The following is a 26,943-nucleotide window of genomic DNA, read 5'->3' on the forward strand; positions in this document are numbered from 1 at the left end:
CCCCAGAAAGGATGCAGGTCACAGACAGTAACCCTGGCAAAGGGGACTGCCTCCCAGTTCATTCAGGGGCAGAGAAAGAAGCAGAGAAGGGAGGCTCCTGAGTCGCCCTGGAGAGCTTTGTGGGGTCCACATACGTCCTCACAAACGCCTCCCAGCTTACGTGCTGACACCAGCTCTGCAATGTCAACTTTTCAACACTCATTACTGTTCATTTTAGTAACTGAATTATTGGACATTACAAACTCCTGCAATGTTTTCAATCCAATAAAAGTAATTTGGTTTGGGGGGACCTGAGGTTTGGTGAACAGTTTTTAGACATCACATCAAAAGCACGATCCATAAAAGAAATACCGTCAAGAGAATGGACTTCATTAAAATAAAAAATGTTTGCTCTAGAAGATGATGTGAAGAGGATAAAGAGACAAGCTCTAGTCTGAGAAAAAGTATTTGCAACCCACATATTTGACAAGGGACTTGTATCTGAGAAAATAAGAAGGTCTCTGAGACTCAACAGTAAAAAAGCAAATAATCCAACTAGAAAATAGAAGACACTTCACCAGAGAGGATAATGGAGGGCAAATAAACACATGAAAAGATACCATGAACAGCCATTAACAAAATGCAAATTAGATCACAAAGAGACATCACTATGTGCAGATTACAACAGCTGAAATAAAAAGTAGGGACAATACCAAATGCTGGTTAGAATTCAGTTGTAAATTGCCAGAGAATGTCAAATGGGACAGCCTCGCCTGAAAATAGTTTGACAGTTTCTTTAAAAATTAAACACACATTTACCATACAACCCAGCAGTCCCATTCTGGGCATTCATTCTAGAGAAATCAAAACTTAAACTTCTTTCATAAAATGGCACCTACATTGGTCCAGCTTGTGTTTCCTGGTTTTAATATTGCACTGAAGGTATGTGGTAACCATTGGTGAAAGTGAAAGTGAAGTCGCTCAGTCGTGTCCAACTCTTTGCGACCCCATGGACTGTAGCCTATCAGGCTCCTCCATCCATGGGATTTTCCAGGCAAGAGTGCTGGAGTGGATTGCCATTTCCTTCTCCATTGGTAGCCCCTGGGAAAATTAAAGGGTACACAGGGCCTCTCTGAGCTATTTCTAGGCTCCCTGTGAGCCTAGAATTATTTCAAGATAAAAAACGTTTTTTAAAAAGTTATTCTTTGGTATAGTTTAAAATTCAAAGTTATTGATTATTAACATAATTATTCCTGAACTCACTGGTGATGGTAATAATCAGGTTGACTTTCATGAATATGCCGAAATCTCTTCCTTGAGCGTAAGTTAAACTATAAGAAGAAAAGGAATGAAGGAGTCGCATCTATAAGGAGGAGACATCTATGAGATGTTTTAGATAAATAACATATGTGTTATTATGCATAATAATAAAGCAGTAATGTTATGAATAATAATATCTATGAGATATTAAGGACTTTTCTGAGGGTCCACTGGTTAAGACTTTGCCTTCCAGTGCAGAAGGTACAAGTTGAATACCTGGTCAGGGAGCTAGGATACCACATGCCTCACAGCCAAAAACCCAACACATAAAACAGAAGTAATACTGTAACAAATTCAATAAAGACTTAAAATAATAATAATGTCTATGAGACATTATGGGTAAAGCACCTAGAAGAATATTTAGAACTTAATTAATATAACAATAATGTCATCTATTGGAGAAGGCAATGGCACCCCACTCTAGTACTTTTGCCTGGAAAATCCCATGGATGGAGGAGCCTGGTGGGCTGCGGTCCATGGGGTTGCTAGAGTTGGACACAACTGAGCGACTTCACTTTCACTTTTCACTTTCATGCATTGGAGAAGGAAATGGCAACCCACTCCAGTGTTCTTGCCTGGAGAATCCCAGGGATGGGGGAGCCTGGTGGGCTGCTGTCTCTGGGGTCACACAGAGTCGGACACGACTGAAGCGACTTAGCAATGTCATCTATTATCTGTTGCTCTTAATTAATATTGAAAGTTTCTTGTGATTTCACTAAAAGAATTGTTATGTAATCAAAATATTTTGAACCAAAGTTCTTTTTCCTTACTACACTTCTTTTTGGCAAAAATTCAGCTTCCCTTTCAGAAATCTTCTTGGCTGCAACACCAGTGTCTGCCTGTTATGTGAAAGTTAGTTCTGTCTTGTGAGGGAGATGGTAACATAGGTCCTCTGAGGGCATTGGATCTTTGCTCTCTGCATTTCAAAAGTGACCCTTGCCTTTACTTTACTTTACTTTCAACTCTCTTGCCTTCTCTAAAATGTTTGGAGGCATTACTTCTGATAGCATGAAGCGTCCCATTTTTAGTTTAATCCCAAACCTTGTAGTTCTAAATAAAAAATGAAACTCTGTGCCCCCAAGGCTTTAATCTAATATCTGGTTCCTTGAATTAGGGCCAACTCGTCATTTTTCAAAACATCAGCAGATTCCAAATACACTTTTGGGTACTTCCTTTTAATACCTGACCTTGGTTCACTTAAACTAATTCGTGTCCTTTAGCAGATTATGATCCTAAAAAAAAAAGACTTACCCTGTAGAACACTGATGGAGTTTTTAAAATGCTAAGTACAATGCCCTCCATGTGAGCAGTGCCTCTTCAGTAGTATTCCCTTAGTTTCATAATTGAAGTATAGTTGATTTACAGTGTTGTGTTGGCTTTGGTGTATAGCAAAGTGATCCATATACATACATAATCCTTTTCATATTCTTTTTTCATCATGGTTTATCACAGGATGTTGAACATGGTTCCCTGGGTCAGTAGCACTCTCTTATTTAATCATGATAGTAATTTATTTAAATCTAAATAAAAGCATATAATTTAAGAAAGAATTTTAAGAACGAAGCTTCAAAAATATTAAATTCATATACCCTTGTAATGTAGGAATCTTCTGATTTATAAGTGTCACCTGTGCATTCACTAACACAGAACACCGCCTACCTGCCAGGATGCAGAGGGGCTCAGCTCCACCATGTGGGGCACCCGGTCAAGAAAGAGACAGACCTTCATGCTCTGCTTCCTTGTACGTGACATGCATTATACTGATGACATGACAGTTGTGTGTGTGTGTGCATGCATGCTCAGCTGCTGTTCTATGTCCAACTCTTTAAGACCCTATGGACTGTAGCCCACTAGGCTCCACTGTTATATGGCTGGCACTTAATGTGTAAAGGATCCTTTGTGTTCTTGTGACTGATATGCATTGGTTTGAATACTGAAAGCAATTCTGTTAAGTAATTTAAATTATTAGAGTATTCCAATTAGGTAAATTAAAAAGCAAGTTCAGGAACTGGCCTGTGGCTTCGTGCTCAGGAATCCGTCAGACCTGGGGTTTCAACACCACCTTTTGAGTCCTGGATCCCAGGCTCTATCTTCTCCTGCAGCCTGTGTTGGGAGCCAAGATTGAGGGTGAATTCAGAGATCCCTGTGCCCCAACCACAGTGTGAGATGCAAATGATAGATGGTGTGCCTGGTGGCTTTGGGGAAGCCCACTCACGATGAATGAACAGGCTGAGACACAGGGTGAGGAAGTGGTTGCCTATCCAGCCGGTTCTTTCGCTCCTTCAGTTCCTCTGTGACCTAGATTGGGGCTAGTGCGTCTCTCTCATCTGAGAAGCAGAGACCTCAGGCTCCAAATGTGGCCCAAGCACTGCCAGGCGAGGCCAATAGCTCTGTTGTGGTTTCATTGCCTTTCCTTTTTCTGTTGCCCATACCTGTGGTGTATGTTTTGACTTTCCACTTACTGAAGTGATACAAAATCTCATTTCCAAATAGACGTATTTAAATATGAAAAATGTGTTAGTCGCTGAGTCGTGTCCAACTCTTTGCAACCCTATGGACTGTAGCTGGCCAGGCATCTCTGTCCATGGGATTCTCCAAGCAAGAATACTGGACTGGGTTGCCATGCCCTCCTCCAGGGGATCTTCCCAGTCTAGGGATTGAACCCAGGTCTCCTGCATTGCAGGCAGATTCTTTACCACTGAGCCTCCAGGGAAGCCCATATTTAAATATATGCTTCTTTAACTAAATAAATTAGAGGGAAGAGGTGAGAAGACAGGGGAGATGGTGAAGCGGGGACACACAGACCAAGACAGGACCAGCTTATGGAACGATGCTGGCTGCTGGGTCATCCTCACGAACCTTCCAGATCCTTGTTTCATCTTCCCCTCCACCTCCCTGCAGCTCCCCAAACCCAGAGCATCTTCAGAAGATAACAGTCTGTAGGGAGCACATTCAAATGAATGAAGCATCCCACCCCAAGGTCGATGGTAAGGTGGTCGTAGCCAGTGATGTTTGATCTGCTTTAAGATGAGTTAGTTCTTTCAGGATCCCCTTTCTCTGGAGGAGTGGTCAGCACGTGGAAAATTCCACCAAGACTCCCACCCTGCCTGGTGCAGGCTCGCTGTTTTCACTTCGTTTCTAATCTCCCCCTCACACCCAGAGTCTAAGGCAAGGCTCAGAGCCAAGTCTTTCATCACAAGAAGTCTCCAAATGTGTAGGATGATGGTGTCACCAACTTTCTTTTCTTTATTATTAATTTTTATTGGAGTATAGTGGTTTTATAATGCTGTGTTAGTTTCTGCTGTACAGCACAGTGAATCATTTCTATGTAAACATATGTCCCCTCGTTTTTGGTTTTCCTTCCCATTTAGGTCACCATGGAGCATCAAGTAAGGTTCCCATTAGTTATCTAGTTCATGCACAGTATCAATAGTGTGTTTACGTCAAGTCCAGTCTCCCAGTTCCTCCCACCCTCTTCAGCCCTGGGTAACCATGAGTTTGTTCCCTACATTTGTGACTCTGTTTCTGTTTCGCAAATAAGATCATCTGTACCATTTTTTCTAGATTCCACATATAAGCCATATTATATAATATTACAATATTTGTTTTTCTCTTTCTGACTTACTTCACTCTGTATGACAATCTCTTAGTCCATCCACATCTCATTTCATTCTTTTTTATGACTGAGTAATATTCCCGTGTGTGTGTATGTATAAATCATATCTTCTTTATCCATCCTACTGTTGATGGACATTTAGTTTGCTTCTATGTCCTGGCTACTGCATAATACCGATTCAGCAGCACCACTGGCTACTAAATAATAACGGCAATGAACACTGGGGTCCATGCATCCTTTCAAATTATGGCTTTCTCCGGACATATGCCCAGGAATGGAATCGCTAAGTTATCTGGTAGCTCTATTTTTAGTTTTGTAAGGACCCTCCACACCCAACTCTCAATAAGAAACAACACTTGGCCAAACATCAGTCAGTAAAGGAAAGCAGCTATGACTCCAATTTCAAAATAGATTATAATTTTCACTAAAAATATTTGCTTCTAAAAGAGTGTGGACTTTGTTACAGAATACATTGAGATGTAATTATTCTCCACTGCCTTGATTTCCAAGTTTCTAAAATAATCCTCCCTTCTAAATTTTTACCGTGAATCTCCGTGTCTCAGGTTCTACAGGAAGAGCCTAGGAATGGTGCTGATAGGTTTTGTAAATGAATAGATGTCAAAAAGAGAGTTGGAAACCTCTCATTAAAATTCCCTTTTCTGCTACACTTGTTCATTCTTAAGCCTGTCATGTCTAAAAAAGTATCCTTAGATTTTCCATCACATTTGATGGAGCTTCTGTGCTGTGATTTGTGAGGTGAGGACAGTTTAAAATTCACAGCCCTCCAAGAAACACCTTGGAAAAGATGTTTGTTAACAGACGGGAAAGATGAAACAATAATCACCCCACTTCTAAATGCTATACAGAACCCGTGGAGGAAAGACGGATGGAGAAGAATGGAAAGGATATTACCAGGGAGACAGTACCAAAAAAATGGCTGCAAAGTCAGTAAGGATTGATTACCAAGGAAGTTTGGAGCTCTGATGTTAGAACAAGGACAGTAACTGCTAGAGCTGACTGAGTACTTCCTGTTTCCTGGTGCATTGCACATGTGGAGCCTTGAGTCCTGTTCAGCAGGGAGACTTCTTAGGTATTCAAATAGGACAGAGGCAGGTACCCAATGCTTTTGTGAAAGCTCACCCAGGAGAAGAGTATAAACCAGAAGGCAGTGGAGTGGCCAGGTAGGACGCTACTGCAGTGATGCAGGCCAGAGGTGCGTGGAAGTCAGAATTTCTGGCTGGTCTTGAAAGTAAAGGAGCAGCTCACTTTCTGCAAAAGCATCCATTTATTCTCTAGACGTTTCAGGGATTCCTTTTTTCCAGAAGGGATGCTTGCTCATCTCTGAAGATGTGGGCACCATTAGCACAGGCTTACCAACAAATCACTCTTCCAAGGCAGGTACAGAGGTGGAGGAAATTACAGTCCTTGAGTGGTATTATCATCTCAGACCCCTGCAGTATCTGCATCTGAGGGGAAATGAAAACCGCTCTCTCAGAGATGCTAGCAATCTCCAAGGAAGACTCAAACCCACAGTGACTTAGACAGTCTGCAAGGCAACTGCTTCAGGCACTCTCCCCTACCTGGGAAGCAGAGCAGTCCACTTTTTAGTGTGAGCTGTGACGAGCTGCTCGTTGGCATCACAATTTTGACACCCCATGCACCAGGATAATACAGCGAGGACAGGCCAGGTCCAAGTTCCAGAACCTTTGCAAAACTGCTTGATCTCATGATGTCCACCATGATCAGAGATAGGCAGTGTCGAAGTCAGAAAATGAAGTTCTGACCAAGTTCTTTGTAGTGACTATGAACAGTGCTCTAAATCCCTGCGGTGCAGCCCTGCCGCGCCCCCCAGGGGGGCAGGTGCACAAGAGGCAGCAGAGGCCCCATCAGGACCATCGAGGAGAATGAGTCTGCAAATGCAGCCTTTGACCTTCAAACTGAGGGATGGCCTCCTCTGATGGCCCTTGAGAGCCCCCTTCAGAGACCAGTGCCACAGGACCAGAGATTCCCTGAGACTCTGAGCTGCCTCTGCAGCATCAGTGGGTGACAGCATCCTCATGAGGCTGAAAGTGGGGTCCGGCTGCTTTCCCCTTGAAAGCCAGTAAAGAGGCCAGGTTGGTGGAAAGAAAAGTTGGCTTTCTTTCAGAAGCCAGCAGCCTGAGAGAGGATGGACTCCTGTCCAAAGACCAACTCTCCTCCACTGACCACCAGTGGGCTAGAGCTTTTATAGATGGGGGGAAGGGCTCCATGCAGAAACAGCACAGTCAGCTCTGACTGTCATCTTAAAATTGGTCATCAGTGGTCTGACCTACATCATCTTGATTGTTTTAGGTACAGTTAGTATTCAGTTCCAAGGTCTGTTTGTTCCCATTTCCTGAGGCTAGTTCTCAGAACCGTGGCAGCTTATGTCATGGTTACAGTCTGGTCATCAAGTGATTAACTTCTTCCACCTGGTGGGGTTTCAGTATTTTTAGACAGCTCACAGGATATGGCTGAGAATATTATCTATCGCCCTAAGAAGGAACTAAAGGTCTTTGCCTTTGCTTAGTAACTAAACTACTATTGTTGAGTCTTGTTGAATTGCTTTCCTTTGTTTCTGCATCTTCCCACTTCTCTGATTAAACTTATTCTTTGGCTAAAGTTTTTCTACACACAAAATGCAGGTGGAGGACACGGTGGGGAAGGACCATAGAGGCCCTCACGTGTGTGGAACAGGGGTGCCCAGGCCTTAGAAGGCTGCCCAGATGAGAGGGATTGCTGGGCCCTGCTGAGCACCAGGAATCTTGTCACTAAGCTTCTTCCAGGGAACAAAGGAAGAGGAATGAATGCCAGGAAGAGAATAAATATCCCTGAACAGCTACCCTCTGCCTCTTAGAGTTAGTACTCAGCTGAATCCCCAAATATATCAAAATAGCCTCCTTTTATGTATGTATATTTTGTTATTAAGGTACATCTGATGTATAATATTTTGTAAGTTTTAGGTGTAAACATAGTGACTCACAGTTTTCAAATGTTATATTCCATTTATAATTATTATAAAATGTTGATTATATTCCCTGTGTTAAACAATACATCCTTGTAACTTATTTATTTTATACCTAGTAGTTTGTACCTCTTAATCCTCTACCTCATCTTGTCCTCTTTTCCCTCTCCCCACTGTAACCACTATATCCGTGAGTCTGTTCTCTTTTGCTGTACTCACTGGTTTGGTTTTTCCACATGTAGATGATATCATACAATATTTGTCTTTCTCCGATTGACTCATTTCACTCAACATAATGCCCTCCAAGTCTACCCAGTTATTTCAAATGGCAAAATTTTATCTTTTTTTTTAATGTCTGAGTAGTGTCCCATTGTAATACATACCACATCTTCTTTGTCCATTCATCTGTTGATGGACACAGGTTTTTACATGTCTTGCCTACTGTAAATAATGCAGCTATGAACATTGGGGTGCACATATTGTTTCAAATTAGTTTTCATTTTTTTTATACATAGCCAGGAGTGGAATTGCTGGGTCATATGGTAGTTCTATTTTTAGTTTTTTTGAGAAAAAACGTCCGTCCTGTTTCCACAGTGATTGCACCAACTTACATTCCCACTAACAGTGTACAAGTGCACACTGTTGGTAAGAATGTAAGTGCCCCACAACCTCTGTGTTTGATATTTCTGTTCTTTGTGATGAGGCCCATTCTGACAGGTGTGAGGTGATATCTCATTGTAGTTTTAAGGGATTGGGGGCAGGAGGAGGAGGGGACGACAGAGGATGAGATGGCTGGATGGCATCAATGACTCGATGGACGTGAGTCTGAGTGAACTCCGGGAGTTGATGATGGACAGGAAGGCCTGGTGTGCTGCGATTCATGGGGTCGCAAAGAGTCGGACACGACTGAGCGACTGATCTGTTCTGATCTGATCTGATGACTAGCGATGTTGAGCATCTTTTCATGTGCCTGTTGGCCTTCTGTATATCTTCTTTGGAAAAATGTCTATTCAGATTTTCTGCCCATTTTTAATCAGGTTGTTTGTTTTTGTGATGCTGAGTTATATGCACTGTTTATATATTTGCATGTTAACCCTTATCAGTCATATCATTTGCAAATAGTTTCTCCCATTCTGTATGTTGTCGTTTCATTTTGTTGATGGTTTCCTTTGCTGTGCACAAGCTTTTAAGTTTAATTAGGTCCCATTTGGTTTTGTTTCTGTTTCCTTTGCTTTAGGAGAAAGATCCAAATAAATGTTGCTATGATTTATGTCAGAGAAAGTCCTGCCTAAGTTTTCTTCTAGGAGTTTTATGGTTTCCAGTCTCATATTTCAGTCTGTAATGCATTTTTTACAAAATAGCCCCTTTTTAAAGCCATCTTGGAGAAGGCAATGGCACCCCACTCCAGTACTCTTGCCTGGAGAATCCCATGGACAGAGGAACCTGGTAGGCTGCAGTCCATGGGGTCGCTAAGAGTTGGACACGACTGAGCGACTTCCCTTTCACTTTTCACTTTCATGCATTGGAGAAGGAAATGGCAACCCACTCCAATGTTCTTGCCTGGAGAATCCCAGGGACAGGGGATCCTGGTGGGCTGCCGTCTATGGGGTCGCACAGAATGGGACATGACTGAAGTGACTTAGCAGCAGCAGCAGCAAAGCCGTCTTACTATGCCTCGGTCTCTATAATCCCAAAGGACACTGGCCATGCCTGTGGAATGTTTAGCAGCAACCCAGGCTTCAAAGTGACTGTTTTTACCTCTTTTTCTCTATCACTCAACTGAAGAGTATTTTTTCCTCTGCCCACTTGATCAGTGGTTTTCAGATTTTTTTCCTGCTTCACTTCACTTGAGGGATATGTCGTATCATTAGCAGGAACTTAGTACTTCAGTGATTTTCAAGGTGGAAAAAAGGAGGGTTTTGAAATTGGGCACGCTGACTGAAAGGCAGGTAGGTCGCGGGTTCCTCCAGGGTGCACCTGGATGCCCGGAAAACCAGTGTGCAGACAGCAACAGAGTTGTATGTCATCCAACAAGCTTGCTCCATTGCTGAGCCGTGTCTGACTCTTTGTGACTGCATGAACTGCAGCACGCCAGGCTTCCCTGTCCTTCACTATCTCCTGGAATTTGCTCAACTCATGTCCATTGAGTCGGTGATACCATCCAGCCATTTCATGCTCCGTCATTCCCTTGTCCAACAAGCTTATTCCACAAAAAGTGGGAAGCAGAAATGCCTCACAGCTTATGACCCTCGGCCAGATGGCTTCAGAAAGCTACACGCACAGTGAGATGTGGCCAGCTTGGTGGCCAAGTGTGAGGGACAGAGTTCAGAGCCAACAGCCCTCAGTCTCGGCTTCTCCACTGTCTGATCTCAGACAAGCCACTTCACACCTTTTGATCCTAAATTCCCTTCTTCGTACAGTAGAAATAAAAAGACTCACCTGGTAGAGCTTCAAAGATCCCATAAGCATATATTATTCATATATGACATTGCTGTAAAAAGTCACTCATTCAGAGCAATATTCAACAGAATAAAAAACATTTTTAAACTCAGTCAAATGTCAGGGGTAGTGTTTCTGGGCACCGAAACATCACATAACTTTTTTAGGCTTCAAACGTCAATTCCATTTTCACATGAAATAGAGATGTTAGAGAGCAGGAAGGCCATAGAGCAACCACTGAGAAGGTCATCACCCACTGAATCTCGCAAAATAGAAAAATTCTTCAAAAATGGAGTTGAATTAAATTGCAAGAAAACATGGCCATTTGAAGTCCTGAGATTAATTAGCAACTTTTTTAAAGATATCAGAATGTTGACATTTAGATTTCAATTTGTTTAGAAGTAACAGTACATGAACTAGACAGCATATTAAAAAGCAGAGACATCACTTTGCCAACAAAGGTCCATGTAGTCAAAGCTACAGTTTTTCCATACATCATGTACGGATATGAGAGTTGGATCATAAAGAAGGCTGAGTGCCGAAGAATCAGTGCTTTCAAATCGTGGTGCCAGAGAAAATTCTTGAGAGTCGCTTGGACTGCAAGGAGATCAAACCAGTTAATCCTAAAGGAAATCAAGCCTGAATATTCACTGGAAGGACTGATGCTGAAGCTGAAACTCCAATACTTTGGCCACCTGATACAAAGAGCTGACTTATTGGAAAAGACCCTGATGCTGGGAAAGACTGAGGGCAGGAGAAGGGGATAGTAGAGGATGAGATGGTTAGATAGCATCACCAACTCAGTGGACATGAATTTGACCAAACTCCAGGAGATAATGATGGCAACCCACTCCGGTATTCTTGCCTGGAGAATCCCATGGACAGAGTAGCCTGACAGGCCACAGGCCGTGGGGTGGCAGGGAGTCAGACACAACTGAGCGACTAAGCATGCATGCATGCCAGGAGATAGTGGAGGACAGAGGAGCCTGGCATGCTGCAGTCCATGGGGTTGCAAAGAGTCAGACATGACTTAGTGAGTGAGCAAGAACAACAACAGAACATGAGTCAAGATTCTGGTCCTCCCAGTCCTCACCTCTCTTGAGCCCCACACAGTCCCTTTGGCTGCCTCCATCCAGGACATTGATGATGGCAGTAACCGGTGGCCACCGCTTCTCTGGCCCTGAGCTCCCGGCCCACCTTCCCATTGGCACTCCACTCTGCGGCTTGTCCAGCAGCCATAGTTGTGTCTTCAGTTGCTTTCATGCAATAACAATAAATAGTTTATATGGACCAAATAAAATACAGCACTTGGAAGAACCCAAAAAGTCGTATGGACAGAAAACAAAGAAAGTTCAGAGACTTGGCACACACCAGAGAGTGAATCTTCCTTCTTTGAGCATGATGATCTTAGTCATTTTATGTGCCCAGTTTAGTTCATATGAGAAAGGGAGAAAAAATTTGATTTCAGAAGCTTCAAAAAAAACTCGATTCCACACTGCCTGAGAACATACCATGCATTATGTACAGCCCTGACCTGCATCCTGTTCTTGCAGGCAGCTTTTCTGTTCAATAGGGGTTTTTTCCTCCTTTTTTTGTATGTGGCATTTTTAACAGACTGCAGCATTTTGGAGTCACATTCTCTTTAGGTGGGCAACTGAGATGTACCATTAAATCCTGCGGAAAGTGACGGTGGGATGAGAAGTGGGGAGGAAGTTACTGAATCGCAAAAATGTGTTTCCTGTTCAGACAAAAACGGCTGTGTGAGAGATGTCCCTTGTCCTTCTGCTCTGTGCCTGGGGACCACGTGGCATCTTCATGTGGAGTCATTGGTATTCGCTGGAGCTTGCCTGCCTTCATTTTTATTGTTTCTGAGACTTATTACTCTTTCAGAGTGTTCCCCGGTTTGCTGCCTCTTCTCAGTATATATGAGCTAAGGTAGTCAGAGGAAACACTTTAATTACATTTTAAGTAGAGTCAAAGCCTAAGTCTATTTATGAAAATTCTAACAGACGGTATAGCAAGGCCATTAACTTAAATCCCCAAAATAACATAAAGTGTTTTTTTAAATAATAAAAAGTCCATAGTTGGTGCATTGAATTGTATCTGCATATTAAAAATAGGCCCTGAACATTAAATATTGCCTAACTGTGCAAATTGTATTTAAAAAGCCCTGCTGTGAAAAGCACCCTGGGACCTGGACTGTCGAGGTGTCTCCCAAGCTGGTCTTTATGCGGCTGCTCCGAGGACAGGGCCTCATCAGCAGCTAACGATGCTCTCGCATTGCCTTCGCTATGTCTCACTGGGCCTCTTTTTTAAAGATGCTCCTGTGCTTTGGTTAAATTGGATTTTAACCACAACCTGCTCATAACTTTAGTCAAGCAAAGACTGGAGAGATTAAGGAGGATTTGAAGGTTGTACTTAAATGTAAACTTCAGGGTGGGTAAGCTGAGTATCGCCCCCAAAATTCCTGTGCTCAGGAATCCTCGTGTTTCGTCAAGAACCCAAGCTCTCTCTATCTCAGCCACTGCAGGATTCAAAACCTGGTTGGCTTTCCTTCCAGTAAATGTGAGGGGAGCAGCTCTTCTCTAGAGCCTCATAAACGATGTGATTTCTTCCTTCTCAGGAAGACTGGTTCCAAGTAGGATTCTTCTGAAAGCATTCAGTGATTCAGTTGATGTAGCTTTATTGGAACACGTACAACTTTTGACCTCCTTGCAGATAAAAGAGATAGCCAAAGAACCTTTTGTTCTTACCCCCAAGAAAAATGCCCAGCAGAAAATCTTCTAAAATGTGTGTCGATTTGCTTCATTTATTAGAAGATATTTAGAAGCCAAAAGGGCTGTGAAAAAGGACATAGTAGAATGATTGTGTAGCAAAATTACTTAATTTTCCTTGGGCGCATTTCACTAGTGGGTTTATTAGCAGCTATCTGTCCAACTCATGGTCTGCAAAAAAAAAAAAAAGTGGTATGTCACAGAGTAGTCAGAAGGCTCGGTGCCTCAGGAAGACAAAGCCTGGAGGAAGAGCCACATCTGCCTCTGGAGTCTTAGATCTATGCTGGGCCTCGCTGGGGGCCAGACAGGAAACTGTGTTCCATGTCCCTGATGACCTGCATTTCTGCCCTGGTTATTATTTTGCTCAGACTTCCCAAGCCAGGAAGGCAGCCAGGGACTCACTGTCAAAGACCCATCTTCATGTCACAGCTTCTCTGAATGCCAAGTGGCTCTAGAGCTACAGACAAAGTTTTATTTTCTAAGTAGAAATTTAAAAAGTTGACTTTCATCCTACTGCAGGAATAAGAGGGAATCCAGTCTAAGGTAAATATTTTCTCAACTATTTTGTAAATGTACGCTAATGGAAAGCAGTGACATTTACAACTGGGTCCATCTTAGAAATTTTTACAATGATCATCTCCATAACAAAAAGAAACAAAGCCAAGTTATCAATCTAGAAAGTCCTTTTGTACTCTCTGAGTTCCCCATTAGGTATATTACTGATGTTACAAGCCAAAGACAAGAACACATGGTTTTCATCATGAGTGAATTCCGGGGGAGATTGGCTGCGTAATTGGAAGCAAAACTGTGCCAGAATATGCTAGACCCGGTCAGCAAATCCACGAGTTAGGAGAGCATGGGTGGCACCAGCCATCTGATCATTTCCTTGAAGCAGCTTTTTGGTTTGCTTTGTTTTGCTTTTGTTTAAAGAAAATACATCTTGCCACTTAAACTTATTCATATTATTCCTGGATAGGAAGCTGGAAGGTTCATGGCAAGAACTCTCACTTCTGCTGTCTCACTCTTGCTATCCCTTCCCTGTGACAACCACATTATACCTGGAGTTAAAATTTCCTGTTTTGGGGAAGCAATTCAACATCTCATATTCTCTTGTTGTAAACCTTCATTTAGAGACAAGGAGATATGGCCTAGATTGGAAAGCAGTCCTTGGTCATGTGTGGATTTAACTGTTATCCCCTCCAAAGTCCTTGTTGGGAGGGGCACTGGAAGAACCATGGATTTATAGTCAGGAAGCACTGAGGTCTGACCCGGGCTGGTCTGTGATGAGCTGGTCTGTGGTAAGGTCTCTCTGTTTCTCCTATCCTCAACATAAATCAGGAAGGCAGTCCTCCATGGCTGCCGTTCTCATGAATATTAGTCAAGGCAATGGACTCTTCATCCTGCTCACTTATCGATACCCCTACCCGTGTGGTCAGTGCTGGGAGATGGAGAGCATGGGCCCCACCCTTGTAAAAGCATGCAGAGCTCAAGTGCAGGGAGATTGGTTATCATCTCATTGCTTTTGTCTGTTTCCTGGTCACCAGGTACACGAAAACAGCCAAATTAAGATAACTTTTAGATTCACAGACTTAGAGAATGAGAATTTATGGTTACCAGGGGTGAAGGGTTGGGGGATGGGGTATAGATTGGGAGTTTGGGATTGACATGTACACACTGCTATATTTAAAATAGATAACCCACAAGGACCAGCCATATAGCACAGGGAACTCTGCTCAATGTTCTGATAAATGGGGAAATGAGGGAAAGAATTTTTAAAAGAATAGACATATGTATATGTATGACTGAATCGCTTTGCTGTACACCTGAAACCAACACAATATTGCTAAATCAGCTACGTTCCTGTTGTTATTCAGTTGCCCAGTCATGTCTGACTCTTCAGGAACCCATGGACTACAGCACACCACTATACTCCAATATAAAATAAAATGTTTTAAATAAATTTTTTTTAAAGCAAGGGCTATTGGAATTCCTGTGATCACCACCAATGCTAAAGAAACACAAGTGTGATGTGAGCGCTGTCTCCACAGGAGAGCATCTGTCTGTCAAGAGTGGGGAGGAGCTGGCATTAGTGGCTCAGGGTGGCATTGCCTCCCATGGCCCAAGAGCATCTCCTTGTACTCATGGAGCCAGTGCCTCCTCCCTGTGCCATAGTTGCCTCCCTCCTATCTGTCTATCTCTTATCCTGTGGTGAGTTAACTAGTAGCCAGGGATCTCCTGGAAGACACCCGGGTCTTTCCCAGAATCAGGTCCCTTCTTCATCTTCCCGTGAAAAAAACAAAGTGAAAAGTTTCACACGTGTGGAGAAGGCAGAGGGGAATGAAATTGGTAATTACATCGCGACAGACTCAAAGTATTAATAGAATTAAAATGTCATAAGGGAAGTCAAATAATAGTCATTACTCAACGGTAAAATAACTGTCACTCATAGAATAACAATGACACAATTCAGAAAAAGAGGATGACTTTTAAATCCCTGAAGCTATTTTAAATGCATATTTTATGGAGGAACAGAAGTTACATGTCTGAATAAATCCTTTATCCTATAATGGTCTTGTTCTAGATGGAATTAACTCGTGATTTTACTGTATTATTGATTTAATTTATTAATAACCCTTAACATGTTTTTCTTGTTTTTGCCCTGCATTGCATGGCATCCTACCCTTCAGTAGCAGAATACATTGTGAATCTGTGGTTGTTATTCAGTGATAAGTCGTGTCCACCTCTTTTCCACCCCATGGACTGCAGCACTCCAGGCGTCCCCGTCCTTCACCATTTCCCAGAGTTTGCTCAGAGTTCTGTGCATTGAGTCAGTGATGCTGTCCAGTCATCTCATCCTCTGCCACCCCTTCTCTTCCTGAATCTCTGAATCTGTTAATACAGCTCTTAGTGTGTAGTTCATCTAATCCTTGTCTGCCTCCATGATTTTTTTCAAAATGATAAATACAATGTAAAAACTATTAAGATAACGAGGAGTCAACAATGACTGTGACTAAGATACCTTAATTTTAGATGGGCAATTTAATATTGTTGATGCGAATGTGAGTTGGTGCAACTGCTTTGGAAAACAGTATGGAGGTTCCTCAGAAAACTAAAAATAGAACTACCATATTAGCCAGCATATACCTGGGCATATACCTAGACAAAACTACTATAATCCTGGGCATATACCTAGATAAAACCACTGTAATTCAAAAAGATACATGCACCCCCTACGTTCATAGTAGCACTATTTATAGTAGCCAAGACATTGAAACAGACTACATGTCCATCAACAGATGAATGGATAAAAAAGAAATATATAAACATATTTGTATATGTTTATATATACATATATATGGTGGAATACTGCGGCTGCTGCTGCTGCTAAGTCGCTTCAGTCGTGTCCGACTCTGTGCGACCCCATGGACGGCAGCCCACCAGGCTCCCCCGTCCCTGGGATTCTCCAGGCAAGAACACTGGAGTGGGTTGCCATTTCCTTCTCCAATACATGAAAGTGAAAAGTGAAAGTGAAGTCACGCAGTTGTGTCCGACTCTTTAGCGACTGTCCAGGCAAGAGTACTGGAGTGGGGTGCCATTGCCTTCTCCGGTGGAATACTACTCAGCCATTGAAAAAGAACAAAATAATGTCATCTGTAGCAAGTCAAATGCAACTAAGGATTATACTGAGTGGATTGGGAGTGGGGAGGGATGAACTGGGAGTTTGGAGTTAGCAGATGCAAACTGTTGTGTACAGAATGAATAAACAACAAGGTCATACCATATAACACAGGGAACTATTAATAGATTCAATATTCTGAGATAAACCATAATGGAAAAGAACATAAAAAGAATGTGTATAACTAGTCACCTTGCTATACTGTAGAAATTAACACCACATCGTAAATCAGCCATCACTAAAAACTGTTTGCCATGGGGTCTGTGAGCAGATGTGTCCCCACCACAATCGTACTAAGGAGCAGTTCAACTGATCGGACACAACTGGACCCATGAAAAGGGATCATAAATTGTTTCCGTTGAACCCCAGACTGATCACTTAATAGTAGCTACTGGGGTAAATAGCCAAGATGGCCAAATGCTCTGGGGGGATGGAGATTAAGGGAGCGGAAAGGAGCTTTCTGCTCTAAAGAGGGAAGTTGGGAAGCCGCCCTGAGGTGTGTTTGAGGATGTGAGTTCCTGGCAGCACGTGCTCTGGCCCTGGAATGTTTCAGTACAATGCTTTCAGGCACCTGCTCTGCCTTCACGTCTTCCTCCTGCTCATCTCTTCTTTCCCAGTTGCTGCCAGAAATGTAAAAGTAGGTACAGGAGAAACAACAGATCAGTGTCACCAAATGCTGCTCGCTACCATCCTTCCTCCCAACACTTCCTCGTATCGTCGACTACATGAAGGTGAAACAGAATGTGGACTAAAGTGGAAACTAAAATCCCAGATTTTTTTTCACATGTCAGCTGATAGCAGAGGACATTTTCATTATAACTTGAATGGAAAAATGTATATCTGACTACTAACCCAAAGATTAAAGACCCTGGGCTTAATAATGCCAAATCCTTAAATAAATGGACATCTAAGCTCCATTGCAAATGAAGGGAAAACTCTGGCAGAAGTTCTTAGAGGATTTTAAGCTTGAAGTTGTGAAGTCTTAGCTTACCTACTTTCAATTTTAACCAAAAATAAATCTTTCAGTTTGCAATTGGGAAGAAAAATGATATCTTTATATCCCATAGGAGAACACTGAAGGATGATAACATAATTAAGAAGTTGAAAGAAATGTTAAATTTTCTCTATTAAAGATTCAAGTACAATAGAGATAAACACCCAGCCATTTTTAATACATCCTACAGATGAATTGGGGGCTTATTCTTCAGTCCCCATCCATATTTGTAACATTTTAACTAAAGGAAAACAAAAAAACCTAAATATTTAATATATAAAGTAGTTTAATAATCCATTATCTCTTTCCTGTGAACATTCTTTTCCTTCCTTGACCCTCGTACATTTTTTAAGAACACCCTCCGTCGTTAAAATCCCTGCGTTTGTTTACTGCACCGAATTGTAATTCGTCATGTCACTTTTCTCTTTCTTCCAGAGCTTCTTTGAAGGGCAGTCTGCACCATGGGACTCTGCTAAGAAAGATGAAAACAGAATGAAGAACAGATATGGGAATATTATTGCCTGTAAGTGTTGACAGCATCATTGCACTGTGATGTAACTTTCTTTTCACATCTGCTAAGATTGACCACCGGCCTCATGCGGCGAGAATTTGCAGTGCAATTACTGCCTTCATCTCGCCGGAAAAGCTGGTGTGATGCTTTTCCTTAAGGAAAAGAAAAGCTACCTAAATACCCCCGCTACGTCCCTGTGTCTTGCTGTGGGACTGGTTTTACTTTTAGATATAAAGTTTGGGTAACTTAGGTAATGTGCAAATGCTAAGAAAATGCATTCTGGAAGGAGTAAACAAAACAGATCTGATGATTCCCAGCTGCTTCTTGGGAAGGAATAGAAATAACAACTCGAAGCACGCCTCGATGCCAGGAGCCCGGGACTCTCAGCAGACACGAGCTCATTAATCCTGGGACACTTGGGATAAGGAGGTCAGTAACAGCCCCATTTTGAGGACAGGAAACTGAAATGCAGAAGTTAAATGATCGTCCCCGTATCACAACACTCATTAGCAACAGAGCTGAGATGATAACTCAGAAATTCCCAGTTCCCATGAAGCGGAATGCCACCAATCCATAATGTCTCAGTCGGTTCTTAAATTGAGCCCAGCCTCATTAATGTTCCGTAACGATGCGGAGAGGCCTGGTAGATTGATGAGCTTCCCTCTTCCAGGGCTGAAGCCATCCATCCCTGCATTGCACTGCTCAAAGCCACACGAGTACCAACAGGGTACTCACAGAATTAATGCTGTTTCTAAAGATACGTTAATTTAAAGAACAAACACTACCAGTGTGAAATACAAAGCACCTAGCCCATCCAGCCCTATTATTTATAAGAGAACAAATTTGAAAGGTTCAGGTAGTCCCAGGGAGCGATGTATTAGCTTGCTTGATGGTGTAAGTGCAGTTAGATTTCACCTGCCTGGGTTAATGTTTCTTGGTGGGACGGTTGAGATCCTGTAGCAGTGTCACTTAGCACAGTGAATGTGCTAAGTCATGTCCAACTCTTTTCAATCCCATGGATGGTAGCCCAGCAGGTTCCTCTATCCATGGAATTCTCCAAGCAAGAATCTTGGAGCGGGTTGCCATTCCCTTCTCCAGGGGATCTTCCAGATCCAAGGATCAAACTTGAGTCTCCTGCAGCTCCTGCCTTGCAGGTGGATTCTTTACCACTGAGCCACCAGGGAAGGCCACAGTATGGTGACTTACACATCTATGAATAGCAAAATATGACTGCAGTCAAGCTAGTGAAGTACAGTATCGTCCCCTCGCATAGTTGTCATGTTTCATGTGTGATGAAAGCACCTGAAATCCACTCTCTTGACAAATTTCTGGATTCAGTACAGTATTAGTAACCCTCGTCATCATGCTGTACATTTCCTCTCTAGATTTAGTCATCCTGTGTGGCTGTCACTCTGTCCCCTTTGACCAGCAACCCCCATCAAAGCTGTTCCCCCACCTCCCAAGCTCCTGGTAATGACCCTTCTACTCTCTGTTTCTATAGATTCGACATTTTTTAGATTCCATATACAGATGAGATCATGCTGGGGTTTTCTTTCTGTGTCTGGTTTATTTCACTCAGCATAATAATGTTGTACAAGTTCATCCTTCTTCTTGTTCAGTCACTAAGTCATCTCCAACTCTTTTGTGACCCCTTGGACTGTAGCCCACCAGGCTCCCCGTCCATGGGATTTCCTGGGCAAGAATACTGGAGTGGGTTGCCGTTTCCTTGTAGTTACAAATGGTTACCTTTTCTTCTAGTTTTTTATTGCCTTCAAAAAGAATCCCTCTAGAACTGTCTGGTTGTTTATATAATTGTCTGTAAGCATCTACACTGGCACATTCTGAGACATTAACCACTTAGACCACCTACAAAAGACTATTAGGGCTCCCAAAATAGGGTTTGCCGATTTTTAGATGCCACTGTTCATCCACCCCAGCTAGCAGGAGTCTGATACTGCGTGTCCAGTCTGGTGCTGGAACTCACATCTGAGCACTGTCTCACTGGGGGGCTTGCGCTCCTGCTCAGTTGTGTCCAGCTCTTTGCAACCCCATTGACTGTATCCAGCCAGGCTCCTTGGTCCATGGAATTCTCCAGGCAAGAATACTGGAGTGGGTTACCATTTATTCCTCCAGGGATCTTCCCATCCGAAGGGTTGAACCTGCGTCTCCTGCATTGGCAGGCAGATTCTTTACCACTGAGCCACCTGGGAAGCCCCTCACTGGGGGTGTGGGCAATTCAGCCTGAGCTCCGCGGTAGGTCTGATGAAGCCACTGCCATGCTGAGCACCCTTCTGACAATCACCATTTGGAACTGCTTCATCTGAGACTCTGTATGTCTTTAATCAGTCTTCCCTGGTGGCTTAGACGGCAAAGAATCTGCCTCAATGCGGGAGACCCAGGTTCAATCCCTGAGTTTGGAAGATCCCCTGGAGAAGGGAATGGCAATCCACTCCAGTATTCTTGCCTGGAGAATCCCTTGGATAGAGGAGCCTGCTGGGCTACAGTCCATGGGGTCGAAAAGAGTCTGACACGACTGAGCAACTAACACACATGTTTTTAATTATAGCAAAAATGAATCTTTGATATTGTTGGTGTTGTAGGAGGACTTGAAGAATAAAAATACTTCCCTAAATCACTCTAATGTATATACTCATACTGGTTGTTTCTTTAAAGGCATAGAGAAGAGTATTACATCTCCCTTTCACCCTAAGAAATCCTGTGATTGTAGAAAACTCAGTTTCTCTGGCTGGGAAGCCTGCTCCAGGGAGCCCAGGCTTTGGGAATAGCACTCTAACTAGGATGAGGAATTGGGGGATTCAGGGAATGGGTCCTGGAGATTCTTGTTATTGCTTTTCAGAGAACATAAAAGTGCTTTAATGATCACATTCATTGTTTTACAACAGTGTTTGCATATAAAATGGTTTTAATGATGCTTAAAAACTGTTTATTGGCTGTTGTTCTTAAGTAAGTTGAACTTTTCCCTTATTTACACATTTGCTGAGCTAGCCCCTCCAAGTATAAACGAATACTCCCTCCACCATTGACACACACACAGACACATGCATACAGACACACAAGCAGAGCCCTCCTAATACTCTCAGCAGTTCTTTTTTTCATTCCACTCTTTTTTTTTTTATCTTTTTTAATTTTTAAATTGGGTTTCCCTGATAGCTCAGTTGGTAAAGAATATGCCTGTAGTGCAGGAGACCCCGGTTCAATTCCTGGGTTGGGAAGATCTGCTGGAGAAGGGATAAGTTACCCACTCCAGTATTCTTGGGTTTCCCCTGTGGCTCAGCTGGTAAAGAACCCACCACCTGCAATGTGGGAGACCTGGGTTCAATCCCTAGGTTGGGAAGATCCCCTGGAGAAGGGAAAGGCTCCCCACTCAGTATTCTGGCCTGGAGAATTCACAAAGAGTCAAATTTAAATTTTTTGTATTTTTACGATAACACATCTCAGCAGTTCTTAATTGTGACTAACAATTACAATTGAGAAAATAAGATGCAAGTCAGAAGAAAAGAATGAAACTCTGCCATTTGCAGCCACTTGGATGGCCCTAGAGGGTATTTGGCTAAGTGAAATAAGTCAGAAAGGAAAATGCAGTATATTTTCATTTATGTGTAGAATCTAAAAAATAAAACAAACGAATATAACAAAACAGCAACAGACTCACAGATACACAGAACAACCTGTGGGGTGGGGGCGAGGAAGGAGGGAGGTGCAGGACAGGGTAGAGAATTGGGAGGTATAAGCTACTAAGTATAAAATAAATAAACTACAAGGATGTCACATACAGCACAAGGAATGCAGCCAATATTTGATAATAAGCTTAAATGGAGTATAAGCTATAAAAAATATTGATTTACTATCTCTATTTTATATACCTGAAAGTAATATAATATTGTAAATCAACTATACTTCTACTGAATAGATGATAGAATAATGGATAGATGTGCAGATAAATGGTAGGATGAGGATATGATATGATACGACATGATGTAATAGAAGAAATAGATGGCTTCCAGGAAGGCATGGAGTCAGAAGCGGCTCCTGTATTCCTGACTTGGGTGGATGGAGAATGGGTGAGCGAACAGATAGACAGACGGAAGTACGGGCCGTTTACAAGCTGTGTAACCCTGGAAGGGAAAGTGACTTGGAGCTCAGGGGTAGCATGGAAAGCTTGTGAGTTTAATCCAAATACATATTGCCATGCCTTTGACATATTCAGATGGGTTTCAAGTAGGCAGCCATGTGGACAGGCCTGGAACCCAAAAGAGATGTAAAGTAGTGAATCTTCAGGCAAAGGACTGGTGGTTGTCAGCTTGTCTGTGGAGGAAGCGTGGAGGGCGTGGAGGGCCTTGGTCCCAGCCTAGAGGGGCTTTAATAGTGAGAACTACTGAGACAAAAGCCCTGACATGTGCAAAGGAGCCTGTGTCACAGAGGGGCGGGGCAAGCGTGGTGCCGGCTGGGGGTCTAGTACTAGGAAGATGAGGATGTCACAAGGTGGGGAGTAGCCCAAAGCTACTTTGAAGTTGCCCACAGCTGCTTGGGGTGGGTGGGGAAGGGGAAGGGGGTGCAGCCCTGACAGTGGGGGACCCTCGACTCTCACGTGAAGAGGAGCCCTTCTGAGGTCTAGTTTTCATCTGCACTCGGGGTCCCCATGCTTTGTGAGGTGACTAAGAGGACAATGAGACCCAGTCTGTCCCGCCCAGGTCCTTACCAGCAATCTCGTCTCTGTGGCCCGTGCAGAGGGCTGCACATCCCCAGGACTTTGTCTTAAATCAGCATGCTTCTTCCTGCTAATGGAGCGACTCCAACAGTCCCCGTGTCACTTCTGAGGGACAGACTACTGTCGCGATCCAGGTTAGGTGTAAAAGCAAACAAGGGAAGGAGAGAGAGAGAGAGTTGGAGGTGAGTTTAGAAGGATAAGACTCACCGGGAGAGCTGCTGCTGCTACTGCTGTGTCGCTTCAGTCGTGTCCGACTCTGTGCAACCCCACAGATGGCAGCCCACCAGGACCCCCATCCCTGGGATTCTCCAGGCAAGAACATTGGAGTGGGTTGCCATTTCCTTCTCCAGTGCATGAAAGTGAAAAGTGAAAGTGAAGTCGCTCAGTCGTGTCCAACTCTAGCGACCCCATGGACTGCAGCCCACCAGGCTCCTCCGCCCATGGGATTTTCTAGGCAAAAGTACTGGAGTGGGGTGCCATTGCCTTCTCCGTACTGGGAGAGCATCCAGCATCAAAAATCCAGCAGATGAGAGTAAGACAGAAACACACCCACCGAACACATGTAGAAAAGAAAAGGATAAATTATAGGAAAATTAGGCAAAATAAAATTAGAGTCAAGGGATCTGCCAGGAGCCTGAAAGGAGTAGGCATCCCTGACAGAGGGTCTCAGTTAAAAAAGTCAGGCACAAGGCAAGACTAAGAAGTGAGCAACACAAAACCCACAGCCGCACGGAGCCTCCAGCACTCAGCTCAGAGCTCCTTCTTCTCACCCTGATCCTGTATGGCTGGACCTGGGCCCCCCACCCCCTAATGGGCAATGGCAAAGACCCCAGGTTGGAGCAGGGGGCAGGGGTGGCAGGATGCCCAGCACTTCTTCTCAGTTACCTCGGCCCCTCTGCCTCTTGTACCTTGAAACCAGTACAGCACCTGCCCTTGGCAGGATGTATCCACTGGGAGAGCAAAGCTGTTATTTGCAGCAATCAATAATAATTAAAATTAATTTTGAGTCTCCTGTCAGAGGGCAAATGTTACTTAGATCATCGTGATTCCAGTTTGCCTTAAACATGTCATCAATATTTAGCAGAAGGGGAGAACTGGTTAGAGATGAAAGATCGTAGTGACAGACGCCATCTCTGCCGCTGCAGTAACAGCTAATCACTTACAGGTTCCAGCTGCAAGGCTGTGACCCAGATCCATCGTATTCAATATGAAAATGTTAAAATATTTGAAGCTACATGGAGGTGTTTTAAACATAATATTACTTGATAAAAAGGGCATAAATAACGTGGTTTAGGGATTGAGGGACCTGCTTTAAATCTCTAATGACCCCGCCTCTGATGTGCAAAGGCAGTCATACACACACACACACACACACACACAGACATATATACACATAAACACACATATATACACATATATATGGTGTGTCTATGTGTGTGTGTACATGTGTACACACAGATACACAAATAAGACTGACTTATGTACACACAAGTGCATACATACATGGGCTTCCCAGGTGGCTCAGTGGTAAAGAATCCGCCTGCCAATGCAGGAGACGCAGGTTCGATCCCTGGGGTGGGAAGAGCTCCTGAATGAGGAAATGGCAACTCATTCTAGTATTCTTCCTTGGGGAATCTATGGACAGACGAAGCTGGCAAGCTATAGTCCATGGAGCTTCAAAGAGTTGGATGTGACTGAGCACATACACACCCATACATACATATATAAACACACATAAATACATATGTATATACACACACATAAATACATACATACACATTCATAATGTGTATACATATACATGTATATATACTCATGCCATAAGTATATACACACATACATAAATACACGCATGCAGACATACACGCAGGAAAGTACAAGCAGATCATAATTTTTCAGCAGTAAGCAATGGTTTGTTATGACCAAGTCTTAATGTACCTATCTCTTAACCAAAAATATCTTTTTGCCCTATTTCATGTAGTAAACAGGGAAGAACTTAGAGGAATGGCACAGACATTTGATGCAGATCAAGCTTCTCAAAATGGCAGCTTATTACCCTTCTGGATGGGGTAACATTGAGTTGTGGCTATTATATAAACATTAGTTGGAGTTTGATCCTATTCCATTCATCCATGGCTAAATAGGTTTCTTTTTCCAATTGAAAAACAATTCGTACACAGTCAAGAAAATGTGTGCAGTAAAGAGGGGGAAATTGGCCAGCACCTCACCCAGCAAATTCAAATTCTGCTAACATTTTATTTCTCTTTCCTTCAAATCTCTTTTTTCTATGGCTTGACGTTGCTGGCTTTATTTTGAGCAATAAAAACAGATTTTTATTGTTTTCTTTCTGATTCCTAAGACAGTGCAAACTATGTAGACAATTGAAGTGGTGCGTAAAATCATAAATGGAAGAAGAAACATGCCTCCCAATTTTGCCACCCAGCAGATGTCCCATCCCTCTGGTTGCTCACGATGCTCCTACACACACATCCAAGTGCATTCGATTATTTCATAGAAACAGACTCTCAGGAGACATGCTGCTTGCAACTCACTCTCCTTCACTTAATATTATGTCACAGAGATTGTTCCGAGTAAAGAAATTTAGAATAATCTTTTACAGTGATCGTTTCAGATTCCATTGTTTCATAAGATCACTGAGGATCAATTCTTTGCTGATAGTGAATGGTTTAAACTGGGTGGGGCTAGAATAAATTGTGTCTTAGAAAAGGAATTTGGGGCTATCATATGACCCTGCAATCCTACTCCTGGGTATATATCCAGAGAAAAACATGATCTGAAAGAATACATGCACCCCAATGTTCATTGCGGCACTGTTTACAATAGCCAAGACATGGAAGCAACCTGAATGTCCATCGACAGAGGAATGGATAAAGAAGATGTGGTACATGTATACAGTGGAATATTAGCCATAAAAATGAAATAATGCCATTCGCAGCAACATGGATGGACCTAGAGAGTGTCATACTGCGTGAAGTAAATCCAACAGTGAAGAATATCGAATGACATCCTTTATATGTGGAATCTAAAAAGAAGTGATACAAATGAACTTGCAAACAGAAACAGACTCACAGGCTTAGAGAGTGAGCTTATGGTTGCCAGGAGGAAGGATGCGGGGGAGAGGGCGGGGAGATAGGGAGTTTGGGATGGACATGTATACACTACTCTATGCCATGAAATTAAAAGACGCTTACTCCTTGGAAGGAAAGTTATGACCAACCTAGATAGCATATTCAAAGGCAAAGACATTACTTTGCCAACAAAGGTTCATCTAGTCAAGGCTATGGTTTTTCCCGTGGTCATGTATGGATGTGAGAGTTGGACTGTGAAGAAAGCTGAGCGCCAAAGATTTGATGCTTTTGAACTGTGGTGTTGGAGAAGACTCTTGAGAGTCCCTTGGACTGCAAGGAGATCCAACCAGTCCATTCTGAAGGAGATTAGCCCTGGGATTTCTTTGGAAGGAATGATGCTAAAGCTGAAACTCCAGTACTTTGGCCACCTCATGCGAAGAGTTGACTCATTGGAAAAGACTCTGACGCTGGGAGGGATTGGGGGCAAGAGGAGAAGGGGACGGCAAAAGATGAGATGGCTGGATGGCATCACTGACTTGTGAGTCTCAGTGAACTCCTGGAGTTGGTGATGGACAGGGAGGCCTGGCGTGCTGCCATTCATGGGGTCGCGAAGAGTCGAACACGACTGAGCGACTGATCTGCTCTGATCTGATCTGATCTAACATGGATAACCAGCAAGGTCCTATATAGCACAGGGAACTCTGCTCAGTGTTATGTGGCAGCCTGGATGGGAGGGGAGTTTGGGGGAGAATGGATATATGTATAGGTATGGCTGAGTCTCTTCCCTGTTCATTTTAAACTATCACAACATTGTTTGTTGATTGACTATACTC

At 43.0% G+C, this 26,943-nt stretch overlaps 1 protein-coding gene across 6 annotated transcripts in view; it reads left to right on the plus strand.

The window, feature by feature from the left end:
- Positions 1–26,943, plus strand: part of PTPRM (protein tyrosine phosphatase receptor type M) — a 666,464-nt gene that overhangs the window by 564,414 nt on the left and 75,107 nt on the right. For all 6 annotated transcript variants that reach the window (XM_070778532.1, XM_070778534.1, XM_070778533.1 and 3 more), the window contains one exon: positions 18,217–18,304. In XM_070778532.1, coding sequence (XP_070634633.1) covers positions 18,217–18,304 — 88 coding nt within the window. The remainder of the gene's footprint in view (positions 1–18,216; positions 18,305–26,943) is intronic.

This window comes from Bos indicus, chromosome 24, assembly GCF_029378745.1.
Source record: "Bos indicus isolate NIAB-ARS_2022 breed Sahiwal x Tharparkar chromosome 24, NIAB-ARS_B.indTharparkar_mat_pri_1.0, whole genome shotgun sequence".
Taxonomy (NCBI): Eukaryota; Metazoa; Chordata; class Mammalia; order Artiodactyla; family Bovidae; genus Bos; species Bos indicus.